Source organism: Geotrypetes seraphini, chromosome 3 (genome assembly GCF_902459505.1).
Source record: "Geotrypetes seraphini chromosome 3, aGeoSer1.1, whole genome shotgun sequence".
NCBI classification, from domain to species: Eukaryota; Metazoa; Chordata; class Amphibia; order Gymnophiona; family Dermophiidae; genus Geotrypetes; species Geotrypetes seraphini.
The window spans coordinates 14,358,803-14,378,600 of NC_047086.1; the positions used below are offsets into that span (position 1 = coordinate 14,358,803).

At 41.6% G+C, this 19,798-nt stretch overlaps 1 protein-coding gene across 2 annotated transcripts in view; it reads left to right on the top strand.

Annotated features, from left to right (window-relative positions):
* The window catches only part of PREP (prolyl endopeptidase), a 265,867-nt gene that overhangs the window by 225,878 nt on the left and 20,191 nt on the right, over positions 1-19,798 (top strand). For both annotated transcript variants that reach the window (XR_004538731.1, XM_033936788.1), the window contains exon 14: positions 15,403-15,559. Coding sequence is in view for 1 of the 2 variants with exons in the window: in XM_033936788.1 (XP_033792679.1) it covers positions 15,403-15,559 (157 nt within the window). In the remaining variant the exon portion in view is untranslated. The remainder of the gene's footprint in view (positions 1-15,402; positions 15,560-19,798) is intronic.

Below are 19,798 nucleotides of genomic sequence, written 5' to 3' on the forward strand. Positions count from 1 at the left end.
TAAAGAGGAGAATTCACTGACAGGAAACTCACAGGGTGTGTGGATGGATGTTTGAGGTACGAGAGAGGGAAGATCTACCAGAAAATCATTTCCCTTACAGAAATTAAACAGAACAAAGAAACACACTGAATTGTAATCAATTTAGCTTTAAGGGGAAAAAAAGCAGAAATTGGAGCTCATTCTGTCACAGAAAGTAGGCTGACAAGATGGCGCTCTTTTCCTGCCAATTTACAAAGAGAGAGTATCAGATGTTGGATTCATTGCATTTTATAGTCCTCAATCCTATGCTTCAGTAGTCGAAATGCCCAAAAGGAAAGGGGTTGAAATGTCTCAGCGTGTTGTTCTAATACAACTGTTTACATGCTTACAGTCATATTACACCTTATGCAGGCAGGCAAACTTTGCAACTGCGAGGACATTTTAACCGAGGATGAAAGTTAAGAGTACTGCTGACCCCCAGATCCAAGATGGACGCTACCTACCATAGCTGAGCAACACGCTCTGGGAGTCAGTTAGAAACTTCAAAGAACTCTTTCGCGGTAGAGAAGAAGTTCTGTCTTCCTACCTGACATGCCTAAGCGACGCAGCCGAAGTGCCGCTTCTGCCTCGCATCGCTCCGGAGGTGTCCCGATGGGCACAATCGAGGATATCCTGCGGTGTATGCAGAATGCTTCAGTTGCGTCAGCAAGCAGCCCGCAGGAAGTGCCGCGATTGGGCGAGACCGCTGTTGCTTTCCAAGGGCCAGATACAACCCTTAGCCCCGACATTCGAATTCCACCCCCACAGCCACGGATAATGAGCTCTCCAAGGGGTGAGGAAACCCCGGAGACAGGGCAGTTTCTGTCCCCTGAGGCAAGTTTACCAGCTTTGGAGAGCTCAGAAGGAGGGGTAATCCATTTGGAAAGCCCAGCTAAGGAACCGGAGGCGATTTCACCTGCAAATGAGGGAAATTACCAGCCGGAGGAGAGGAAAGTAACTTCTGCATCTGGTGAGAACTTTTTCACTTGTCAGCAACCTTTGGCTCTTGTTAAACCCTCTGAAGTTACACTAGAGGCACTTTGGGATTTAGTGGCTAATTTTGGTAAAGCCATTAATCCCCATTTTAAATATATAGAAGGGAAACTGATTGAACATACAAAGGAATTGAAAGAAGTTAAAATGGAATTGAGTGACTCTAAATCCAGCATTCAGAAAGTTGAACAGGACTTAATTTCTTCCAAACAGATTCAAGAAACAATAATTAAAGATAATGTTAATCTTAGGAGGAAAATTGAAATGTTGGAGAACACCGCATGAAGTAATAATTTAAGGTTGATTAATTTTCCTAAAGTCACTTTTGTGACTCCAAGGGAAATGATCAAAAGATATTTTCAGGAGATTCTGGGAATTTCAGATAAACTTTTACCTCCACTGTCTCAAGTATATTACTGCCTGCTGGTGGTCAAAGTCAACATCAGAAGCTTAGAGCCCAAGAGGCAATGGACGTCTCAGCATTACTTGAGATGTCAGATAAAGAAATTGTGACCTGAAGTAATGCCATTTATTTTACCTCATTGAAATGACTACGAGACGGCATTGTATTTTAATAAGAACATAAGAACATAAGAAGCGCCATCTCCGGATCAGACCTTCGGTCCATCAAGTCCGGCGATCCGCACACGCGGAGGCCCTGCTAGGTATTCACCTGGCTTATTTTATAGCCAGTTAATGAATTAACTAATATAATAAAGGTACAATCGTATTCTGTGTAGAACAATTTCAATTCAATGTACGTTGTAAATAGTTAAAGCAGGGGTTCATTCACTCAAAACATCACAAAAACAGGACAGTTGACAAAATCATAAATAAACGGAGAAAAATAAACCTCAATTGTGGGTCGCCAGGACTACACAAGTACCTAAGCTCACCACCTCATCACGGGTTTATGAAAAAAACTCCGTACAGTTATAAATTACTTTCACACTTCAGCATCAGCAGAATGTTTATCAAAAGATTTTCAAAGGATTTGAAATCAAACGTCCTGTAATTTTCTATAAATCAGAGAGACAGCCCCAAACTAACTAATGTGTGGCAATCAGCTACAGCTGTAGATAAATTCTAAGCAACGTTTAGAAGCGTGGCTAAACAATTATGTATCTTAGCATGTATAAGAGAGTCAAACACTCATCTGAAGAAACATCTTCGTCCCGATAGATAAGATCTTCTATTTCGCCTGCGAACAGGCTACTTCAGGGGAATATTTAACACTGTAGTCTCCACGCTGTCAGCTGTATAACGGGCGGCCAGGCACTCTCAAAATGGCCCTCAGACCGAGATACGCGCCCGACTCGTTTAAAAACTGAATCGAGTCGGGCGTCATGACGTCAACGCAAAGACGCGAAGGGTCATAGGTCAGTCCTCACTGCTCCACATATACTCTACAATCCAGACCGAACAAACGAACCTTGCATTCATAAAAAGGGCTGCCACTCATATTCAGAATTTAAACCTAATGGTTCTATAGTATGGAGGCGATTTATCCATTGTTGTTCTTTTTGCCATAAAAGGTTTCTTATATCACCTCGTCTCATTGAAGGGATCACTTTCTCCACCACCCAACATCTAAGGTTTTCAAACTTGTGTTTAAAATTAATACAGTGAGTCACTATTGGAGCTGTCATTTTACATGTGTTTAAGCAACTTTTATGTTCAGTTATTCTTATAGTTAAATTACGTGATGTCTGGCCCACATAGAATAATTCGCATGGGCATTGTATTATGTAGATCACGTTAGCTGTTTGACAGGTGGAGGTATGCTTAAGAATGTAATTTTTCCCATCAATAGGATTTATAAAATTCGAGAGCGGGGTCATGATTTTACAATTAATGCAATGTCCACATGGGCTGTGTCCAAGAGTAGATTCTGAATTCTCTTCTATAAATTTTTCTTTAGATGTATGACACAGCCAATCACTTAAATTTCTATTTCTGGATTGAGGAAAAATGAATCTTTTATTCGCAAAACATGGAAGTGTTTTCAGCAGTGGGAGATGTTTTTTATATTTCTTAATCATCTGTGGAGATGCACATGTCTGTTTGATAATGCAGGGAATTATTTCAGATTGTTCATTGTTCTCAGAAGATTTGTTGTAATCCAGTAACGTTTCTCTGGGATTGTATAACGCTCTTTTCTTTGCTTTCTTAATTATAGATCTTGGATAATTTCTAGATTTTAATCTTTGTTCCAGTATCTTTGCTTCTTGGAGAAAATTTTCTTTACTATTGCAAATTCTCCTATATCTTAAAAACTGAGCAAAGGGAATGCTGGTTTTCAGGTGTACTGGATGCATACTGTCAAATCTTAACAGTGTATTTCTGTCCGTTGGTTTTCGAAATACTGATGTTGTTAAACGGATCCCGTCCAATTGTATACAGACATCCAAAAAGCTTATTTTGTTTTTACTAGATGACATAGTAAATTTGATGGATTCATGGCACTGATTTAGCTCTGAAGCGAATTCTTGAAGTTGGACTTGGGTTCCTAGCCAAATTACAAACACGTCATCTATAAAACGCCACCATTTAAACGCCCATTGAAATCCTATCAGTTTATAGATGAAAGTCTCCTCAAACCACGCCATGTATAAATTGGCTATGGTTGGGGCAAACGATGCGCCCATAGCTATGCCAGAAAGTTGTTTAAAGAGTTCTCCATTAAAAATGAAGTAATTATTTTTCAAAGCTATGGCACTTAGTTCTTTCAAAAATAGTACAAACCCACTCTCAGGGTTATATTGCCTAATCCATAAGTTGACCAAAACTTGAAGGGCTTCATCCTGGGGTATGCTCGTATATAACGAGCAGACGTCAAAAGTAACTAAAGTACAATTTTGTAAGATATCAGGTTCAATGTCATTTAGCATTTTAAGAAACTGTGTGGTGTCCTGAATGTATGACTTAATATCCTTCAAGTGATCCTTTAGCTTTATGTCAATGAATTTACTTGTCTTCTCCAACAGGGAATCTCGAGCCGAGATTTTTATGAATGCAAGGTTCGTTTGTTCGGTCTGGATTGTAGAGTATATGTGGAGCAGTGAGGACTGACCTATGACCCTTCGCGTCTTTGCGTTGACGTCATGACGCCCGACTCGATTCAGTTTTTAAACGAGTCGGGCGCGTATCTCGGTCTGAGGGCCATTTTGAGAGTGCCTGGCCGCCCGTTATACAGCTGACAGCGTGGAGACTACAGTGTTAAATATTCCCCTGAAGTAGCCTGTTCGCAGGCGAAATAGAAGATCTTATCTATCGGGACGAAGATGTTTCTTCAGATGAGTGTTTGACTCTCTTATACATGCTAAGATACATAATTGTTTAGCCACGCTTCTAAACGTTGCTTAGAATTTATCTACAGCTGTAGCTGATTGCCACACATTAGTTAGTTTGGGGCTGTCTCTCTGATTTATAGAAAATTACAGGACGTTTGATTTCAAATCCTTTGAAAATCTTTTGATAAACATTCTGCTGATGCTGAAGTGTGAAAGTAATTTATAACTGTACGGAGTTTTTTTCATAAACCCGTGATGAGGTGGTGAGCTTAGGTACTTGTGTAGTCCTGGCGACCCACAATTGAGGTTTATTTTTCTCCGTTTATTTATGATTTTGTCAACTGTCCTGTTTTTGTGATGTTTTGAGTGAATGAACCCCTGCTTTAACTATTTACAACGTACATTGAATTGAAATTATTTTATAGCCAACCATATCTTTATATGCCTAAAACAGACAATATTTTTATAGTTAGTATAAAGTCTTACAAAATTACAGCAGCAAAGGCATAGCAGAAAGAAATATATTGTCAGTTCAGAATATGCAATGGAGAGTAAAACTTACACTCATATGCCTAGCAGGGGGCTAGCACATCCCCGCAGCATAAACAAGTGAATCTCTCTGGCTCTACCTGTGATGCATGTTTTTTTATACAGAGAAATTCTTCCTTTGTTCCAAAAAGCACATCCCTGAACTCTGGTCATGTACTTCCCTATTGGTACAAAAATGTATACCTAATTATTCCTCCCCCCAGTCCACGCCTCGCTCACTTCTCCCCCCCCCCCAGGAGGGGGGCCCGAGCAGAAACAGAGAATTCTGCGTGAACTTTCTTCCTCCAGCTCTGAGATCCTTATCACCTTGCAGATTCTTATTTGTGGTTTTACAACGCTGTACATCTTCAGGATGGCGACCTTGTAGATAGTCTTATGCAGAAAGTTGGCAAGGGTGACCTTTCAGCACCCCAGCTGTGCCTGGTTCCCATAACTCGCTTCAGAGACAGGCAGCAAATGTCCAGTCTTGTTAAAAGTGCTGTCTTGGTACCAAGCTCCCTCATCTCTCTACTCCCCCGTCATCCTGCAGGGATTGTTGCTTGTTATAAATGTTTTATGGTTTTCAGGGTGCCTTGCATATGTGAAGTCATACAGCACTGATAACAGCTCAGCAGAACCTTGGAGAAGTATCCTCCCAGCAGGGAATGGAGACAGGAACTTTGCAGCAAAGGCCAGCTGGGTTAGCAAGGTACAGGCTGGGCCATCTGGTTAGCTTGAAAGGAAAGCTGGTATAGACTATGGGAAAATATATGTTTGTCTGTAGTGTCCAGCATACACAAGTGAGACCAGTATGTCCAGTTTATCCATCTGTATGTCCAGGTTATCCATCTCAGACCTCCCAGCAACATTAATAATTTCTGTTGCTCTCCAGCCAGATAAGGCATGGATTCTGAGTTTATTCTTTAAGAACAAACAGAACTAATTTCTTTGACATAAAATACAGATGTTTCCCAATGTATCACGTGAGACGCAGAAGCATAGGCGTGAATTCTTTTTACTTAAGCCAGGAGTGTTAGCTTTGGGGCCTACTTTTTACTTGCGACATCCTTGCAAGTGTATTGTTCATCACCAAATGAATAAGTATGTTTTCTTTGAACCTTGTCAACTAACTACTTTCCTGTCTATATCCCGGTTGGATAAAGGAAAATCTTAAGCTCATTAGAAAGTTATGCATTTTGCTCTCGGCTTAAGGCAGTGATTCTTTAAGTTTAAGTTTACCTCTATTTTCTCGCTAACTGTGTAAATTTTGGATCCAATTTGAGGACTTGTGTAAAGTTAAGCCACTGTAATTTTTATGTTCTAATATGTATTTATTTGTTTAACAATCTTTTTTTTGGGGGGCGGATTGTTGTGGATTGTACTTGGCTTGATTTCTTTTCTGTACAAGTTAATGCTTGATAATATGCTGAAATCTATAAATAAATAAAAGAAAGTTAAGTGTCACAGGGCCAGGGCATTTTTTGAGTGGGGGAGGCTATAATTTTCCAGCATTGATACTCTTTCTGACTGCTGAATTAACTGCATCTCGCTTAAATGGAGCGGGACCACAGCTTTTACCCCGGGTTTTAGTGCCAGCCACGGCAGGAGCTGCTCCAGCGCTCATAGAATGCCTATGAGCGTCGGAGCAGTTCACCCGTAAAAGAGGGGGTTAGACTTTTAGGAGAGCTGCGCAGCCCACTGCTCTTCACCCATCTAGGAGCCGAAGCTGATGCACTCCCTTCAGAACGATGCTAAATTTATCATGTTTTAGGAGACTGAGGATGTGTTTTGTTTTGGGTTGTTGCTTTTTTTTAAGTTTACTGGCATTTTTTTGGGGGGATGGGGGAGGGTTATTTTGTTTAGTTTAGTTTTTATAGCCCTTGTTGTTTTCTCTCCTCATCACCTTCTCCTTTACTTTTCTGCTTATTTTAAAGGGAATGGTTATTTTGTGCATTTTCATTTATTTCCCTCTTTTGCCTTTCTTTGCTTCCCTTCCCCAACCTTATCTTATTCTTTCTTCCCAGATTTTTATTTTATCCTTTCTGCCCTGCTTTTGCCATTTCCTCTCATTCTTTCTTCCTCTCGCCTCCCCGTGAATCACACATGCGAATTGTCCTTCCAGTCTTTTGTCCAGCTGTGGTTCCCTGTCTGCAGTAGGGGCTGGGGAAAAAATGAATCGCTAGGACAGTCAGACATCTCTTTTTGTAGTTCCCTGTCACTTTCTGATCACTCATAGATCTCCCCTTCTCCTTCTCCTCTCTGCCTTTCCCCTTCCGACTAGTATTGGAATGCTATTGATTCTCGTGTATTTTAGGATTGCCGTTTTGTGTTGCAGATTCTGTCCTAATCTGACAAAGGGAGAGTTTAACTCAAAATGTGTGTTACATTAGTCCACTAAAAAGGTATCACCTTATGATCTTTGCTTTTGTTTTTGTCTTTGCTTATGACCTTTGCTTTTGTTAGCCTTTGTTTCTTCAAATTCAAAAGGACTAACGTGGCAACCGCGCCTCTTTAACTGAGTAAGAAAAGAGATTGTGTCCGGAAAGATCGAATGTTATTTCAAAATGGAATTTTAAGACTTGGCTTTTTAGTCGGGCTTTTGGAATACTCTGTATATCTTGATTATTGTGTTGGTTTTCTGTGGAAATGTTATTAAATGTAGATGTATTTACTATATCTTGTTGAGAGGAATATTCTCTTCAAGATGATCTTTTCCCTTTTCAGTAGTTTGATTTATACCATTATTCCTCCTCTTTCTATGAGATTTTCTCTTGCAATTAATTTCAGAGACTTTATCACTTTTGCAGAGTTTACTTTTATGCCCTGCGCTTGGCATCTGTAACAAAGGAATTGGCTTTTCCTCGTTTCTCACTGAAGCTCTTCTGACCAAATTCATTTACGTAGTAGCATAGTGGATGACAGCAGATAAAGCAGTCTGCCCAACAAGATAAACTCATAGCATATGGTATGATGAGATGGTAGATGTATATGAGGGTTCTTCAAAAATTTTCCACACTTTCATATTTTCACATAAAATGGTTGGGGTAGGACACGTGGTAAGAGGGCGTGTCGTAGAATATCATGGGACTAGTTAGTCAGGCAGGCAAGTCGGCTCACTTACAAACATGATGGCAGATAAAGGCCTGGGTGGCCCATCCGCAGTAACCATTATCTCTTCCTCTCTCTATTGGCTAAGGCTCTTAACATTTGCATCTCTTCTTCCTGTTGGCTAAGGCTCTTTACACCTGCATTGTGAGGTCATAGAGCTTTATGGTTGTAGAAACATAGAAACATGATGGCAGATAAAGGCCAAATGGCCCATCTGCAGCATCCACTATCTCATCATCTCCCTATTGGCTAAGGCTCTTAACATTTGCATCTCCTCTCCCTATTGGCTAAGGCTCTTTACACCTGCATTGTGAGGTCACAGAGCTTTATGGTTGTAGAAACATAGAAACATGACGGCAGATAAAGGCCAAATGGCCCATCTGCAGCATCCACTATCTCCTCATCTCCCTATTGGCTAAGGCTCTTAACATTTGCATCTCCTCTCCCTATTGGCTAAGGCTCTTTACACCTGCATTGTGAGGTCACAGAGCTTTATGGTTGTAGAAACATGATGGCAGATAAAGGCCAAATGGCCCATCTGCAGCATCCACTATCTCCTCATCTCCCTATTGGCTAAGGCTCTTAACATTTGCATCTCCTCTCCCTATTGGCTAAGGCTCTTTACACCTGCATTGTGAGGTCACAGAGCTTTATGATTGTAGAAACATAGAAACATGATGGCAGATAAAGGCCAAATGGCCCATCTGCAGCATCCACTACCTCCTCATCTCCCTATTGGCTAAGGTTCTTAACATTTGCATCTCTTCTTCCTGTTGGCTAAGGCTCTCTATACCTGCATTGTGATGTCATAGAACTTTATGGTTATAGAAACATGATGGCAGATAAAGGCCTGTGTGGTCAATCCAGTCTGCCCATCTGCAGTAACCATTATCTCTTCCTCTCTCTCAGAGATCCCAGGCCCTTTTGAATTCAGACACAGTCTCTGTCTCCACCACCTCTTCCGGGAGACTGTTCCACACATCTACCACCCTTTCTGTAAGAACATAAGAACATAAGCAGTGCCTCCGCCGGGTCAGACCATAGGTCCATCCTGCCCAGCAGTCCGCTCCCGCGGCGGCCCAAACAGGTCACGACCTGTCCAAATCACCAGAAGGGGCCCCCATGCCACCTTGGTTTCCTATTGAGTCCTATCTTCCCATCAAAGTCCTAGCCCTCCGGTCTTGCACATGCACGACCTGGTCGGGTTTCTATACTTATTTTCTGGTTAGCTTTCTCAGTATCCCACGATCCCTTTATCCCTCAGGAATCCGTCCAGTCTCTGTTTGAATCCTTGTACCGTACTCTGCCCAATCACGTCCTCCGGTAGCGCATTCCAAGTGTCCACGACCCTTTGGGTGAAAAAAAACTTCCTTGCATTCGTTTTGAACCTATCTCCCTTCAGTTTCTCCGAATGCCCCCTCATACCTGTTGTCCCCTTCAGCCTGAAGAATCTGTCCCTATCCACCCTCTCTATGCCCCTCATGATCTTGAAGGTCTCTATCATATCAACCCTGAGCCTCCTTTTTTCCAGAGAGAAGAGCCCCAGCCTATCCAACCTCTCGGCATATGGGCAGTGTTCCAGCCCTCTTACCAGTTTCGTTGCTCTCCTTTGGACTCTCTCGAGTACCGCCATGTCCTTCTTGAGGTACGGCGACCAATATTGAACGCAATATTCCAGATGCGGAAGCACCATCGCTCGATACAGTGGCAAGATGACTTCCCTCGTCCTGGTTGTTATGCCCCTTTTTATGATGCCCAGCATCCTGTTGGCTTTTTTTGAGGCCGCTGCGCACTGTGCAGATGGTTTCAGTGATGCATCCACCAGCACTCCCAAGTCGCTCTCAAGACTGCTTTCTCCCAACAATGCCCCCCCCCCAATTTGTAGTTGAACAACGGGTTTTTTTTCCCTATATGCATGACCTTGCATTTTTCCACGTTAAAGCGCATTTGCCATTTGTTCGCCCAGTCTTCCAGCTTGTCTAGGTCCCTTTGCAGGTCCTCACACTCCTCCCTGGAGCTAACTCTGCCGCACAGTTTGGTATCGTCTGCAAATTTTATAACCTCGCACTTTGCCTCCTTTTCCAGGTCATTGATAAATATGTTGAAGAGTAACGGCCCCAGCACCGATCCCTGCGGCACACCGCTCGTGACTCCCCGCCAGTCAGAATATTGGCCCTTTACTCCGACCCTCTGCAGTCTACCCGACAACCAGTGCTCTATCCATCGGTGCACATCCCCTCCCACCCCATGGTTCCACAGCTTCCTAAGCAGCCTTTCATGTGGCACCTTGTCGAAAGCCTTTTGAAAATCGAGGTAAATGATGTCGATGGGTTCCCCATTGTCCACCCGACTGCTTATTCCCTCAAAGAAGTACAGAAGGTTCGTTAAGCATGACCTTCCCTTACAGAATCCGTGCTGGCTTGTTCTCAGTAGGCCATTTCTCTCAATGTGCTCGCAAATGCCGTCCTTTATCATAGCTTCCACCATCTTCCCTATAATTGAAGTCAGGCTCACCGGCCTGTAGTTCCCGGGGTCACCCCTCGATCCCTTTTTGAAGATAGGTGTGACATTCGCCAATTTCCAGTCCTCTGGTACCTCTCCAGTTTTCAAGGATAGGTTACAAACATGCTGGATTGTGCCCGCTATTTCTTGTCTTAGCTCCTTCAGAACCCTCGGGTGGATCCCGTCCGGACCCGGTGATTTGCCGCATTTTAACCTGTCTATCTGTTTGAGGACATCCTCCTTACTTACCTCTATGTGCTCCAATTTCTCAGCCTGTTCCCCACTCATGAGCTCCTCTGAGTCCGGTATATTAGATGTGTCTTCTCTCGTGAAAACCGACGAGAAGAACGTGTTCAGCCTCTCAGCTACCTCTTTATCCTCTTTAATCACTCCCCTCCTATCCCCATCGTCCAACGGCCCCACCTCCTCTCTCGCTGGTCGTTTCCCCTTTACGTAACTGAAGAATGCCTTGAAGTTTTTCGCCTCCCTGGCCAGCCCCTCTTCGTATTTCCCTTTTGCTTTTCTAACCTCTCGGTGGCATTCTTTTTGGCATTTCCTGTGCGCCTGGTGATTTTCCTCCGTTGGATCCTTTTTCCATCTCCAGAAGGATACTTTTTTGTCGTTTATTGCCCTCTTTACTTCTGCTGAGATCCAAATCGGGTCCTTTGACCGCTTGTTCTTGCAGCCTTTCCTGAAACTGGGGACGTACATTTTTTGTGCTTCCTGCAGGGTGTCCCTGAATAGGGTCCAGGCGCTTTCCATAGTCTCCATCCTAAAGATGTTTCTGAGCTTCCTCCCCACCATTTCCCTCATAGCAACATAGTTCCCCTTTTTGAAGTTGAGCGCAGTTGTTGCGGTCCTCCTTACTATGGGTGTCCCCCTTTCTAAAGTGAATCTGATCGCATTGTGGTCACTGTTGCCTAGTGGTCCTCCCACTTCTACCCCTCTTGCAGGCCCTCCTAATCCGTTCAGGATGAGGTCAAGAGTAGCACTCCCCCGCGTCGGTTCCCTGATCAGTTGCTCCATAAAGCAGTCCCTCACAGCTTCTACAAATCCTGTTTCCCTAGTGCAGTTGGAGTGACCCGTACTCCAGTCTATCCCCAGGTAGTTGAAGTCCCCCATCACTGTTACACTTCCAGTCCTGCACTCCTGTAAAAACGTATTTCCTTAGATGACTCCGGAGCCTATTACCTCTTAACTTCATCCTATGCCCTCTCATTCTAGAGCTTCCTTTCAAATGATGGTAGTGATGTAATTTGCTTTTGAGATATTTAATTTAAAAAAATTAAAGTGCAGAAACTCTTTGAAGATCTCTCATATACATACTTGATCTTGATCTGTCATTTTTAGACTCAAACTGTAGACGTCTGCTCGGCGCTAGCCTTATTTTTCAACAACTGATGTTACCGTCAAAGCCCTGCCTCAGCCCATCCAGATCTGTCCAGCCATTATCAGGACACAGATGGTAGTAATCTTCCTGGCATTGGACTTATTGCCCAATTAATGGAGTTGCCATCGAAGCACTGCTCAGTTTGTTTTGATTCTGTTCTCTTTCCTCCACATTTTTAAATTCCACCCTCTCATTTGACCCCTCCCCCTCCCAGGTTCTACCATTTTCCCAACTCTGGAAAAGGTTCATATGTATATTCATACCTTTCAAATATTAAAATGTCATAAGCACGTAGGCATTGCCGTAATGCAGTGGTTCCCAAACCTGTCCTGGGGAACCCCCAGCCAGTCAGGTTTTCAAGATATCCCTAATGAATATGCATGAGAGAGATTTGCATACCTGTCACTTCCATTATATGCAAATCTCTCTCATGCATATTCATTAGGGATATCTTGAAAACCTGACTGGCTGGGGGTCCCCCAGGACAGGTTTGGAATCATTGCCGTAATGGGTCAGACCAAAGGTTCATCAAGCCCAGTGTCCTATTTGCAGCAGTGGTCAATCCAGGTCACAAGTACATGGCAAGATTTGAAGAGTAAAGGCAGTTTTTTGTTGCTTATCCTAAGTTCATCATAAAAATGGCTTATGGACTTTACTTGTAGGAATTTGCCCAAACCTTTTTTAAACCCTGCTAACCTAGTTGTTTTTACCATATCCAATGAATTCCAGAGTTTAACTACATGTTGAGTGAAGAAATGTTTCCTCCAATTTGTTTTAAATTTACTACTAAGTAGCTTCATTACATATTATCTTATCATTCTGTTGCTGAAGCTAGTAATTTTTGGAAGGCCAAATCTGGGCACTCGCTCCTACATTTCAGTGTAAGTTATCATTGGCCAGTTCAGTTAATAATAATAATAATAATAACTTTATTCTTCTATACCGCCACAATCTTGCGACTTCTAGGCGGTTTACAATCAAGAGTGCTGGACATTCAGCGAAATACAATAAGTAGATATTCAGAGGAAATACAGAGATCAGAGACCTCAGGAGGCAATAGTATAGAAATACAATTTGCTGAGCGAAAATGTAATATGTACATTTTAGTAGGTAATGTCCGACAGGACCTGTTGGGGATAAATAGCAACGTAAAATTACGATAAGATGAAGATAACAGATTATATTTATAACAGTGCTGTAAATTCAGGTGGAATAGGGAGGGGGGAGGGAGAGTGGGTCAATTGTTTAGGTATTTCTGGAACAGGTATGTTTTTAGGCGTTACCTGAATTCCCCGTATGTAGTGGGCGAAAACAATTGGTCTAGGTCTTTGCCCCATAGGACTGCTTGGTGAGAGAGAAGGTGTTCGTGGTGTTTTTTCATTTTGCAGCCTCTAACTGGAGGGGAAATGAATTTGGGGTGTGTGTTTCTCTTGAGTTTCTTATTAGAAAATGCGAAAAGGTCCGTTATGTACTTGGGGGTCAGGCCGTATAGTACTTTGAAGCAGAGGCAGGCAAATTTAAACCTTACTCGGGTTTCTTTTAAACCTTCTTCCACTACAAGCAATGCAATGCCTTTCCTTGCCAGGATACAATTCATTTCTTTCATTTAAGTAACAGCCAGAAGAGTACTGTATATTGTTTCTCCAGGTAATTTTTTTTCCATTATCCTCCTTTTGAATATTCAAAGAAATACCATCCCCAAATTCTTTTATTTTATGAATATAATAAGCTCTAATTAATAGAGGAATGCTCCCTTTATTCAGACTGAAGATTCCTGTAAAATATTTTCGACCATAGCAATTAGTGTAAAACCAGCTTTCTTGGGAAAGGTCAGATAGCTTAAGTTTTTTCCTAGAAATATTTTCAAGTGCTTCCGTGTATTATCTTTAATTAAGGCAGAAGAGTCTCAAATCAATATTTTCCCATTTTTGTCATAAAAGCAGTATGTTCTGAAACCTTTACTGTTAACTGTTGCTTTTTATTAAAGAATTTTTGTAAGGGACTTTATCGATACCTCATAAATCCATGGAAAGGCAAAAAGAACCATACATCTACTAATGATTTTGCAGCAGAGGAAGAAAGAAATCCTTTCTGACCCAGATAAGGCAATCATCTTTCCTTCTAAACCTGCTTGTCCCCTTCCCTCATTCTCCATCTTGGTAGATAACACTCTCATCCTCCCTATCTCCCGGCTCAAAACCTCAGAGTCATCTTTGACTCATTTCTTTCCTTCACTTTCCAACAGACTGCCAAATCTGACCTCTCCTTTCTGAGCACGCTACCCATACCCTCATCCATGCTCTTGTCACCTCTTGCCTGGATTATTGCACTGTGCCCCTCACAGGTCTTCCACTAAGCCATCTCTCTCCTCATCAATCTGTTCAGAATTCTGCCATTGTTATGCTCATGTTATCCCTCTCCTCAGTTCGCTTCACTGACTCCCTGTCTGTCTCTGCATACAGTTCAAACTCCTTTTACTGACCTACAAGTATATTAATTCTGCATCTCCTCCATTGTCTCTCCCTATTCTCCACCCCAGAAGCTCCGTTTGTCAGGTGTCTCTCTCTTGTCGATGCCCTTCTTCTCTTCTGCCAACTCCTGTTGCCATTCCCTCTTTACTCCCTTATATTTCCTCACGTTAAGTAACATGTAAAAGCCTTTATCCTATGTCCATCTTAACTAGATTGTAAGCTCTTTCGAGCAGGGACTGTCTGTTGCGTGTTTGTTCCACAGTGCTGCGTGCGTCTGGTAACGCTTTATAAATAATAAATAATAGTAGCAGTAGTTCTGAGTTCATTTCCTGCATGAGATCTACTTATTTTACTTTACAAAATTTGATATTCACTCGTCACCATATAAGCTAACAATAGAACACAGAAAAAAATCTAAGCCAGTGGTTCTTAGACCTCTCCTGGGGGACCCCCAGCCAGTCAGGTTTTCAAGATGTCCCTAATGAAGATGTGTGAAGCAGATGTGCCTGCCTGTCCCTTCTGTTCTATGCAGACATGCCTCATGCATATTCACTAGGAATATTTTGGAAACCCGACTGGCTAGAGGTCCCCCAGACAGGGCTAGGAACCACTGACCACCAATGGGTCCTTTTCAGTGGTGTAGCAAGGGTGAGAGGCATCCTTCCCCGCTCCTTCCCTGTCCTCCCTGCTGTGCACGCACACCTCATCCCTACCCCGTACCTCTTTTAACTTCCCCAGCATGAGCAGCATCGCCAACTCGCTGTCAGCGTCTGCTCTCCCTCTGACATCACTTCCTAGGAGAGCCGATGCTGATGCGAGCAACAGGTTGGAGTTGTTGCTTGTACCGGCAAAGAGATAGAGGGGGAGTGACTTGTGTGCGTGGCAGGGGGGAAGGGGGTGGAGAGGAGAACGGGGTGCCAGCGCCCTGGGTGTACCGTTCCTCCACCCCCCCTTACCACGCCACTGGTCGTTTTATAAAACAGCGCTGACGAGCAGCGCACGCTAAATGCCGAGCTGCCCAGTCTGTTGTAAATGCCCACCAATGTATCGTTCAAGATTCTGTTCCTCATCATTAATGTGCTTCATCTGTTTGTTTAAGCTGCAAGTGCCAATCAGCGCCCGGACCTGTTTGGTTGTGTTATTGCTCAAGTGGGGGTAATGGACATGCTGAAGTTTCACAAATTTACCATTGGTCATGCGTGGACGACAGACTACGGCTGCTCAGAGAATAAAGAACACTTCCAATGGCTATGCAAGTAAGTTTACAGGTCCAGGCAGTATGTTCTGACTTCAAGTAAGTTGTTTAGTTGGTGAAGGACAGATTCTACTTCTACACATCTGTTTAAGTGGGCTCTTTTCCTCAAACATGTTTAAGATGCTGTCAGACTTTCTGTTGTCTTTGCTGCTATCCCTTTGGACGTTTTAAGAATCTGTATTTGTCCACATAGTGGTTTGACTTGTGTCCCTTCCCCACTCCTTGTTGTTTTCTGTATTTTGCCCGTGTTTTTTGATACCAGGCACATCTGTGAAATTTTTTCTTGTTTTTAATATTTTTCAGATCAAAAGCATTATTCTGTCAAAGTCTAAGAAAAAAATGTAAATATGTGACTGTACATAGGATGAATGGTCTTATGAACACACAGATTTAACCCATTGTTCACAACTGAAGTGCTTAGCTCAATTGTCCAAGTGGCCAATGGGGACAGCCCTTTGAATCACATGCAAAAAAATGCAAAACTCATTGGCTTTTAACTTGCTCCGCTTGATGCATAGATCCTAAAGACTGCAAATCGGCCAAATTGAGGGTTAGCCCACTTGATCCTAAGACCAGACATATATTGATGGACAGGCCTACTAAACCTATGTCTACAGCAGCAAAGGTGTCATCTGCCCCTACCCTGGACATCTGATTGCTACTCTCTCATAAGATTCAGGACTAGATTGGCACGGAAGGCAATTGTTAGGAAGGTTGAGTCAGTTCAGTGGCACTGTCCCATCCAGACTTTGAGTGCAGGATGACAATGTCTTCATGCTCACTTCCTTCTGGTGAAAGTATTGCCCAAGATTTGAAGTGTGTGTGAGAGAGAGTGGATCCAATCCAATCCTTACCAGGTCATCTCCTAAATTAGGGGCTCGACTCGGTTAACATAAAAAAATAAGGAAATGGAAATTGAAGCTAATTTAAGAGATCTATTAATCTGAGGGGAAGTGTGAAGGGAACTTTAATGGTGCCTAGACACGGCCATTGTATGTAGCAGAGCTCTTCCAGTCAATACAGTAAAACCTTGGTTTGTGAGCATAATTCGTTCCAGAAGCATAATGTAAACTCAGACGATTCGTTCAACAACCCCAAAACTTTAATACAAAATACTGTATGCTGAGAGCGCATGAGCTATGAGTACATCAGCCGCGCTCGGCGTAAGATGCGTATATGTGGTGCATGCTTGAACTGTGGGTAAATTAGGCATGACGCTTTTATTACGTTCAGCCACGCTCAGCATAAGATGTGTGCGCTTGAGCTGTGGGTTCTGATGACGTGACGCACGTATACTTGCTCGTACTGCAAGACAACGCTCATTTATCAAGTTAAAATTTAATAAAATGTTTTGCTCGTCTTGCAAAACACTCGCACACCAAGTTATTCGCTATCCAAGGTTTGTTTGTACAGTATTTGGAAATGCTCTTTGTGATGAATTGTAGGTCTTTGTAGGCTCGAGTCTACGGGATATACATTTCTAAATACAGTCAAACTTTGGTTTGCGAGCATAATTTGTTCCAGAAGCATGCTTGTAATCCAACAAAGCACTCGTATATCAAAGCGAATTTCCCCATAGGAAATAATGGAAACTCAAGACGATTCGTTCCACAACCCAAAAACTTTAATACAAAATACTATACGTACTTGTATTGCAAGATCTCGCTCACTGCACTCCTACAGCATCAGAGAGAGAAGAACCATCGTCTCAGTTGTGATGATGTGATGTGCGTATACGGTATGTACTTGTATTGCAAGACATTGCTTGTATATCAAGTCAAAATTTAATAAAATATTTTGCTTGTCTTGCAAAACACTTGCAAAGCAAGTTACTTGCAATCCAAGGTTTTACTGTACATAGCTGTTCTTTTGTACATAATCATGTGGAGTGTTTTTTTGTTCACATCATTTTTGTACACTATTGGTTTTGGCAGTGATGTATTAAAATATTTGTGTAAAGTTAATGGCTCTGTAAAATGATAGTAGGCACATCTGCTTGTGTTTAGACATTGAAATGTAAAACCCCATCTACTGAACATGATTTTGCTCAGTCCAATTTTGTTTACTTCTGATTTGTGGGGGTTGAGCTGCCTCTGTTATTTTGTTTCTGTAGGTATCATAGATAAGAGAGACAACTGGTGCTCTTGAAACTAATTTGCTGCAAGTCTTTTGAAGGATTTTGTACTGTTTGATTTTAGCTTGAAATCTAGTAAGAGCCAAGTTTCAAGTTTATTCATATTATTTGATTGAACGCTTTTCCAAATTACAAAGCGTTGTACAAAAGATAAAAATAGGATTTTAGAGAAATCACATATACATAATACATTAACCAGACCTACATGGATAATTGCTTTTTAAAACCACAGGAAACAATAGGAAAGAGGGGAGGAAATACAATTTTTAAAAAAAAGTACATAAAAGGGAAGTACATAAGGAGGGTAGGAAGACGAGGATTGCTGGCGGAAGTGGGGTCGAATAAGAGAGCTATTAGAAATCTTGATTTGGAGATGGCAGAAATCGTAAAGTATTACCTCTTGAATGGACATTATATTTTCAGTTAAAGGCTTCTTTAAAAAGAAGGCACTTTAAGCTACTCTTAAATTTCTGCAAATCTTGTTCGAGTCTTATATATAAAGGAAGAGAATTCCAAGTCATTGGAGCTGTGACAGAAAAAATAGAAGCACGGCGTGTTCCGATAATTTTCAAGGAAGGAACGTTAAGAGTAAACTGTGAAGTTGATCTAAGAACTCTCGATGAGCTATGTGGAATCAAAAGTCTATCTATAAATGCCGGAGTGTTGGTCTGTATAGTCTTGAAGACTAGAAGAGCTATTTTATATGTAATCCTATATGTTATTGGCAACCAGTGAGCTTTTTGCAATAAAGGTGTGACATGGTTAAATTTTTTTGAGCCTGAAATTATCTTTATTGCTGTGTTTTGTATAAGTTGAAGACGCCTTATGTCTTTTAAATATGCCCCTTTTAATAAAGAATTACAATAATCTAATTTAGATATTACTAGGGAATGAACTAGTGTATTAAGGGAGAATTTATCAAGGAGGGGGACTAGTGATCGTATCATCCTCAACTTATAGAAACAATTTTTGACCAATGCACTGATGTGCGAACGAAACGTGAGTTTATTATCTATTAGCACACCCAAAATTTTAGTGTTGTTAGTTTGTTTGAGTGGCTTGTTATCGATTAGGACTGGGTTAATAAGTTGTATCCCTTCTTTCCCTGAGAAGAGCACAGTGGTAGTTTTGTTGATGCTTAGGGATAGCTTACTGACATTTAGCCAGTCATGGATTTTGGCTAGCTTTTGGTTAATGTTAGAAATGTCGTGTGAACTTGTGGGATCAATTGTGTGCAGAAGTTGGAAATCATCTGCATAAGCATATACTGTGAACCCAATGGATTGACAAAGGGTTAAAAGAGGGGCCAAGTAGATGTTAAACAGTAAAGGAGACAATATAGAACCTTGCGGGACTCTGTAATTAGTTTGATAAGGTTCTGAAAAAGAATTTTTGAAGTACACTGTTGAGAATCTATCTGTAAAATAAGATCGAAACCATTCAAGAACTTGGTCATTTATACCGATGGAAGAGAGTCGTTGAAGTAGTAAATGATGATCAATTGTGTCAAATGCTGCTGCTAGATCTAGGGAAATGAGTATGACAGATTTATGTTGGTCCAAATAATAGTGAATAGATGTGAAGAGACCTACAATGATTTTTACGAAATCCTGATTGGTTAGGATGCAAAACCTGAGTTTTGTCAATTAAATCTGACAATTGTTGAAATACTACTTTTTCTGTTAGTTTTGCTAAAAAAGGAAGATTGGCTATTGGACGATAATTTGAACTATCGTTGAGACTGATTTTTGAATCCTTAATAATCAGAAGGAGAACAGAGTGTTTCCATTCAGTTGGGAGAGATGCAGTAGACAAACTTTTGTGAATAATTTGGAGAATAGCCGGTCCAAATATTGAAAAATAACGTTTAAGAAGAAAAGGTGGAAAGGATTCAGTTTTGGAACCTTTAAGTTTTATAGATTGAAATAAATGTTCTATTTCTTTTAAAGATGGAAGAATAAACTTAGAACATGTGGCTTTTAATGACATATACCTTTTTTGATCTTCATCTTTGGTATCAGAGATGGCACTGGTTGAGGATATGTCAAAACTATACTTGTCTGGACAAGTAGAAACTTTGTTAGTTATACTTGATCTAATTGTTGT